The sequence below is a fragment of the Diachasma alloeum genome, unplaced genomic scaffold, assembly GCF_001412515.2.
Source record: "Diachasma alloeum isolate Michigan unplaced genomic scaffold, Dall2.0 Dall_scaffold_00271, whole genome shotgun sequence".
Classification (NCBI taxonomy): domain Eukaryota; kingdom Metazoa; phylum Arthropoda; class Insecta; order Hymenoptera; family Braconidae; genus Diachasma; species Diachasma alloeum.
In genome coordinates, this window is record NW_021680410.1 from 1,225,825 (window position 1) to 1,234,149 (window position 8,325).

General features: G+C 36.0%; 1 protein-coding gene across 1 annotated transcript in view; it reads right to left on the reverse strand.

The window, feature by feature from the left end:
• LOC107037861 (protein lin-31-like) overlaps positions 1–1,375 on the reverse strand; it is a 10,178-nt gene extending 8,803 nt beyond the window's left edge. The window contains 1 exon segment of the mRNA XM_015256639.2: positions 1,087–1,375. Coding sequence (XP_015112125.1) covers positions 1,087–1,317 — 231 coding nt within the window. The 5' untranslated portion in view covers positions 1,318–1,375.
• Positions 1,376–8,325: the final 6,950 nt, after the last annotated feature.

Here is an 8,325-nt window from a genome sequence, read left to right on the forward strand (position 1 = left end):
CCTTGGGCACCCCCTGACCGCCCCCCCCCACCTTTAGGCGTCGCCTGAATTTTTGCGTCGCCTGAATTTTGGCGTCGCCTGAATTTTTGCGTCGCCTGAATTGTCTTAAATTTTGCCCTTATTTTTTTATTATATAGAGAGATGAGGCTGTTCAAATTTACCTACTCTATTTGCACATTTCTCTGCACGGAGAGAAATGTTCAGTAAAAATTACGAAACTCTCACTTCACTCACCGATTACGGAATCGACTCAGAAAATTTAAGTGACGGTATCGTAATTTTTCACAAGAGATTCAGATGAAAATTACGGAACGCTCCGGAAAAATCCCGTGACAGTTCCGTAAAATTTCCTACAACCACATTTCGCTCTGGAATTACGGAAAAGATACGTAATTTTTATTGAATATTTCTCTTATATAACCCTCACTGCCTGACACCCACTTTCTTTACTTTTATATTCTGACCCTAATTTTTTTATCCTAATATTCTGAGCCTCTTTTTTTAACCCTAACATTCTGACCCTCATTCCTTCACCTTTACATTCAGGCCCTCAGTTTTTGACTCTAATATCCCGACCCTCATTTTTTAACCTCCATTTTTTGACCCTTATATTCTCACATTTAGTCTCTGACCCTTATATTTAACCCTAACATTCTGACCCTCATTCCTTCACCTTTACATTCAGGCCCTCAATTTTGGACTCTAATATTCCAACCCTCATTTTTAACCTCCACTTTTTGACACTTATATTCTCACACTTAGTGTCTGACCCTTATATTACACTTGAGAGCGCTCGGTACAACCCGGGCTGATACTAAATAATCATCCTCGAATTGAAACACTCAATCCTCATACATTTTTCATAATTAAGCAGCGAAAATTTGTGATCATATTCAAAAAACAATTTCAAAAAAAAATACGTTGCGGATTTTTTTAAACTTGATTTTCAAATTTAAAAAAATCGAATCTCATCTTCAGTTAAATTCATCAGGAAAAATCGCTCGAAAACTTTTTATCCGGGCTGAACCTCCCCTCAAAAAAAATCCTAAATAAAAAAAAAATATTCTCAATTTCCGATCGACTCACCTTGATGAAACAATCATTGAACGATAAATTATGTCTCAACGAGTTCTGCCAGCGTCTGGTGTCCCTCCGATAATAAGGAAACCTGTCAGCGATGAATCGATATATCTCAGCGAGTGGCAGCATCTTCTCACTCGAGGACCATATCGCCATTGCCGTCAGCGATATGTACGAGTATGGCGGCTTCTGCTCGCCATTGTACGATTCCCTCGACGGTCTTGGCATTCTCACCATCCAAATATATATCTTCCAGGGGAACTACAGGTTCCTGCAAGCCGAGGTCTGCAGGAGTTCCTCTAACATCGTAGATAACTGTGTATTCACGTCCTATCAGTGACTCCGAGTCACCCCCACTAAAATCACCTAATTAAATCAGCGGATCGTTGTGACAATGCCTTTATGAGTTCATCAACTGCCGTGTCATCGGCCTCGACTCATCGAACCAATAATCGATCAATTCTTACGCCATTGCATCTCCCCCGTCTGACACTTTACCGCCCTTTTCCACTCACCACACGTCATCATCATCTACACTGATAGAAAAAAAAAAAAAAAAATTATTGTTACTGAGATGTTTCTTTCTTGGAACAAGTGCTACATACTTGAACCAATTTCAAATAAATAAGATCTTACGGTGAATATCAATTATTTCTTCTTGAGATACATTTACTTGAATCAAATAAAACAGTCCTTGGCGTCAAGTCGCATGCGTTCACCACAAAAATGGAAAAGTTCTATTTTTTTTTAACCTAATATAATCTCCAGTCGAGAAATTTTCTACTTTAATGAATTGAGCAAAAATTCGTACCTAGGAGATGATTACATTGAGGAATTAATTGAATGTTGTTTTCTCGAATGAAGCCGATGTTTAGATTGAGCTTTCCGTACATCACATTGAACGAAATTTGTGATATCCAAGTTTGTGTTGAATTGCCGTAATCTGTGATTCTGTTATTGTAAACTAATGCCATTTTTTAGTCAAGAAATATAAACTTCTTTCAACTCAACGACATCTGACTACAATCTCAAAGCTTTTTCCGCGTAACAATATCCATCCTGATTCGACAAACGAAATGCTCACTTCAATTATAATTTACTTGGAACAACGTATGATCGTGTTGATTGAGATAACAACGTACTTAGTCATGACAATAATTTTGATTTTTGAGTAAACCAACGAATTTCTGGAGTTGGCAAACTTTTGGCTTGAAAAAAATCAAATACTCTCATTACTGCGACGAATAAAAGGGCCTTCAATTCTGGAGATGTTCGATTTCTCCCAATCAAATGTATCTCAAGAAGAGATAACTGCACAGCAGAAACGAATGTCTGAATTTTACACACCTTTGGTAGTCATTTTTAAGACACTAAAAAACGTCTGAATAAGATGAAAATGTGTCTGAATCTCAGACGAACAGGTGCCCAAACATCTTATTTCATGTTTGAAATTAAGACAAATTTTCATATTATTCAGACGTTTTTTCGTGTCTGAAAAATGTCCACAAAAGGTGTGCGAAATTCACACATTCGTTTTTGCCGTGTGGTATTCACCATGAAATCATGTTTATTTGAAAATTAACAACCAAACACCAGTTGTTTCAACTAAAATTCCCTCGATAAAATTCATTTTTCCTGTCAGTGCAGCGAATACTAAAGCGAACCTCACGCTGTTCTCCAAAATGGAGGGAATCTCCTCCCGTTGACCGGAAAAATCCCCAGCATCACACCAACTGACCCCCAAAATAATCAGAACACCATCGACGACATGACTTCTGACCCTTAAAAATCCATTGACACACGATTCACACTATCGCGAAATCCTCTCAACAAAAACCCGTGCTCCTACCCGTGATTCAACTGGTCGAGAGACTATATCGATACCTCAACTCGATGACGACGGGTTGGTGTTCTTTCGCGTTTGCGCATCATCGCTGGGTCTCTTTCGCGCGGCTCCACTCCCCCCCAGCCGCCGCCGCGGCATTTCTCTCTCGTTCAACCAGTTCAAAGGGATTCAGTGGGCTGGGCAAGTGTGATTCGTTGATGTTTAAGGATTGGGCGGGCACCGAGCTCCCATGGGCTGGGCCTTCCATCCTGAATTCCTGAAGGCTAAACTATTGCCGAGATCCGACTGACGCGATTTTTGTGAGTGGGAGGCGCGGGCTGACCCCGCCCCACTATTTTCATTGCAAAACAATGCAAAATGACGATTTTTTCATCTTCATTAATTCCGTATTTTATTTTCTAATCGATATTAATCGATAATTTAATGAAGGCGTCGGAATTGATTAACTACTGATTATTTTGACGGAATCATCGGCGCGGATTGGGGCTGCGCCATTTTATTTTTCTTCCCCCCTACTTTGATACTCGAGCCGATTATAACGATGAGGAAGGAGTTACAGGGCTGGTAATAAAAAAGGCCTGGATCTTTGGAGCTCTTCGGCAGACGCACAACGGAGGCACGGTCTTGGTATCGATCAATCCAGTAATTTGACGGTTCAACCGGTGTGCGCCTGTAATACCGTAATGGCTTGCTGATGGGCATTGTTGCTCGCCTCGTTTCCCCTTGTTCTCGTTGAGTTTCCGATCCTTGTACGAGACGAGTCGGTTTGTTATTAGAGTTTTGAGTCATTATGGAGTATTAGAGGTATTGGGGAAACAACGAGTAGCCGGTTTTTTCCTTCCCTTTTGGCTTTTATTGGCAGCTTTGGTGTTATCTGATACATTCGTGGGCAATTGAACGGTGGTGGGCACTCGCGGATGGCGGAGGAATGAGGGGAATATTTTTCAATAAACGGCGAGGAAAAGTTGGGCGAGCGGAATGTATTTTCCTTTCTTCTTTCTTGATTCATTGGTTTATGGTGTGGGCTCTTATTTTCTTTGTTGATTGGGGGCTCTTTGAGATCGGAATGTGTGCGGAATTGAACATTCAACATTTCGATGTGATCGGCTTGTTTAAGAATATCGGAGAGTACAAGTTTTTCTAGATGTGGGAGAAACAACAGCAAAAAAATAAACTCCAAATTGAGACTTAGGATGTCAGTTGGAGACTTCAAGGTCTCAAGTTAGGACTTTCACACTGGTAGACGGGATTAGTCCTTGTTGACAAATGGATTTGGTTGAAGGCTGGGTCTGTTTGGTCTCACCAAATGTTCATTTGTTAATTGTTAGCGAATGCATATTTGAGAAGTCTTATTTGACTCGACTTTCAACTTTCAAACTTTGAACCGTTCGTTAACTATTAACGAATATTTATGTGGTCATATTCAAGTCTACCATTTGTTAATAGTTAATGAATCTCGTTTGGAATAAATGAAACATTCTATCAGTACGAAAGACTAAAATCGAGGCTAAACTTTTCAAGTCCAAAATTGGGACTTACTAAAGTCTCAACTTGAGACTTTCAGGACAATCAAATGGAAATTTTCAAGTTTCAAATTGAGAATTACTATGTCAAATTGCTCTCTTTAAGACTTAAAAAGCTCAATTTAAAATTTGAAAATCTCACTTTTAACCCTCTGAAAATTTGAAGTTGAGACTTTTGAATGATTCAAGTTGAGATTTGAAAATCTAAAATCAAGACTTTCAGATTTTCAAGGAATTTCGTTATTGAAAATGCAGACTTTCGCGGAAGAATCGAAGAGAACTGTAAATTTCAATCCCATTTTTCCCTGAAAATGAATAGAAAACCAGAAGATTCCGGTTAATACATTCTTCAATTTTCAGGACAGTGACGCTGAATGCGATTTAGGGGGAAAAAAATTGGAAATTTCCGATTTCACTGAAAATCCAATTCAATTTGGCACTGAATATTCATATTAAATTGATAATTTAAATAAATTAATGAATTCTCGTCTTTATGCTGCGTAAATTCTGGAATTTTACTGAATTTTTATTAAAACCTGAAATTTGACGATTTTTTGCCTCTAAATCGCATTCAATGGTTGCTGTCCTAAAAATTTGTAGTCAACTGTCCATCAAATTCCTTTTTTTTCCTGACAGTGTAGGAATTGGAGAAACAACACCCAAAAATAAAACAAATTTCAATTTAAAACTTACGATCTCAAATTGAGACTTTGGAAGTCTCAACTTGATATTCTCCAGTCTCCATTTAAGACTTGAAAATCTCAATTTGACACTTTCTCTTTGAAACTTTTCACTTTGACACTTTCAAAATCTCACTTTAAACCCTTTGAAAATTTGGAGTTGAGACTTTTGAATGTTTCAAGTTAACATTTGAAAATCTCAAGTCAAGACTTTCAAGTCTCAAATTGGAACTTTCCAAAGTCTTAACTTGAGACTTTCAGAACAATCAAATGGAAATTGTAAAGTCTCAAATTAAGATTTTAAAATCTCTATTTGATTCTTTCGAAAGTCTCAAGTTGAGACTTCGAAAAGATCAAGTTGCGTTCCAAAAGACTTAACTTGAGGCATTAAAAACTATCAACTTGAGTCTATGAAAGTCTCGAATTGAGACTTTCGAAACTCTCAACTTAAGAATTTCAGGCTTCAAAATGCGACTTTTGAAAATCTTATTTTAAGACCTTTGAAATCTTGAAATGAGGCATTATTTTTTTTGCATATCATTTTTTCTATTGTTGTCTTTAGAGTTTTATTTCCAACTTTAGTGTTATCTGATCCATCCGTGAGCAATCGAACGTTATATTGTGCCTTCTCGGATAGTGGAGGAATGAGGGATATTTAAATAAACGAAGAATAAAACTTGTGCGATCATAATGTATTTTCCTTTTCTCTCCCTTGACTCATTATTTTTACATTGTAAGTTTTTATTTCCATTCATGATTGCGTATTCTTTATAATCGAGATGTGTGCGTAATATAAATCCAACATTTCGATATAATCATCTTATTTATAGTTTATTGTATATACTCTTTAACAAGTAGAAATCGGAGAATTTCATGGATTCAAAAGAGGAAGCCTATTTGATCCTTCAAAAGATTTCGTCAATCTAATTTCCGAATACTAGTCAATGGTACGAGTTTATCTAGAGGCACTATTACTGTTAACACTTGGGCCACTATATTCGTTTCTGTTAACGCGGCGTCTTTGCTTACTCCACTTTTATTGTGCTGCAGTCGTTAGTTACGTTGAGAATTTATATCAGTGTTAGAAGATTTATTTCGCTGTTTGTCGATTGGGAAAAATAATTGTTTTGTAAATTTAATTGACAAGGCTTTTTGATTATTTATCGCGTCGAAAATTTTACAAATGAAATTTTAGGCGTAGGCCTGCAATACTCTTAGTGCACGCAGATTAAAAATCCGCGAAAAAAAATGTCTTTCTAAGTACAGAATATTTTTTCGCCGTGCACATTGCTGTAACGCTTCACTTCAACTCCTCAAATATTTCATATAATTTTCGCCAAGCCCCTCACAGCCCATGTTGAATCATATCGTTTATCACTAAGTTCTTTTTTGAGTGCTCTGCAGTCGTTATTTCACACTAATGTAGATGAGATAAAGTCATATCTCCTAGGTGTCATACAAATTCTCATGAAAAAGAAATTCGAAATATCTAATGTCAACTAGTCCTCTTGTCCCGTGAAATCGATAAAAATCTAATTTACTTTCATTATTTGATTGAATGTATTTGAAAAAATTTATGAAGTGTGTGTATGTGGTTGGACGAAATGCGATGCGAATAATGAAGTCCTCTCTCAATCCTTTAGTGTATGAATCTTGTACTTGTATGCTTATTATTCGTAGAGTGAATTCGGTAACTAATCAATAGTTGCACAATTCATTCGCCATTTTATAAATATCCATGGTTACACACCGATAAATGTATTTAAAAAAATATCGGAACTTAAGTACTAATATAAATAACTTGTTAACGATATATTATTGTATAATTCGAGAAGAAAATTTGAGTCGAAAAAAATAATTAAGGATATCCAAGGATTTTTTGTCATTCTCAATCATCAAATTTTTCTCACGCAATTTAATTGAAAAATTTGAAATAAATCATGAGTATTCAGTGTCATTCAAGTGACGTTTTGCAAGGAATTATGAATTTCTTAAACATTTGTTGTTTATAAACAAATAATTGAAATTGTATTTGAATTCATGATTTATTTCAAATTATTCTCACGTAATTTAATTGAACAATTTGAAATAAATCATGAGTATTCAGCGTCATTCAAGTGACATTTTGCAAGGAATTATGAATTTTTAAATATTTATTGTTTATAAATAAATAAATGAACTTGTTGAAACGTTCTAAAATTCTGAATATGAATAAGCTTGTTAAGATTCTACACAAATCATTTTTTGGGTGAAAAATTGATTGTTTGTAAATTATTTATATAAAATAGGGGAGGATGGGGCAAAACGGCCCCCCTTGAATCGTCAATATTTTCCGATTCAATAATCCGATTGGGATGAGTTAGAGCTCGTTTTGAAGAATGAAAAATTATCTTCAAAATGAAGTTGAAACTGGGAATTTTCACAATGTCATTCACAAGTTATTGACAATTGAAGGGGGGCCGTTTTGCCCCACCCTCCCCTACCCTTAATTTTCAAAAATTTCAAATGTTAAATTGTTTCATCAAGACAGAGAAATACCGACATAATATCACAAAACTAATTTCTTGCTTCAAATATCTCATTGCTTAAGGATAAGACACTTGGGATAACAAATCCGCATAATGAGTCAGACCGTGTAAGAATCCTGTGAAATGTTCATGACTTGCACACGAACACTTGACGATAAAGTGAGAATTTCTTGCCTCAAGAAATCGTTTATTTCGTGTCAAAAGATGAGAAAAGTACTGAAAATACTAAAAGCTTCATTCAGTGAATTCTGGATCAGAGACTTTCATATTGAATGAATACAGAATTTAAACAGGGGAGGACCTTCAGATATTTCTAAAATATAAGTCACTTGCTCTCAATCGCAATGAGTTCGAAGGGAAGCAATAACATCTTTTCCTTCTCTCAAATTTACTTTGTCTCTTCAGGAATATTATCCAATTTCCAGAAAAAAATATGATTTTTCTATTCAGTATCATCCTTCTTTAGCCCGAAGAGCATCGATTTCTTGTCTGAAACCTATCGTGAATTTATCAAATATGCATGCGAAGTTCTCCACTCAAGAAATTAGTTTTGTCATATTATGTCTATTTTTCTCTCAGCGAATCTTCCTCCAGCAGTAAACCTTCTAATTTTTTTCAGATTGTCAAAATGTTTTCTAACATTTCAATATCGAGATTCAAATTCAGAT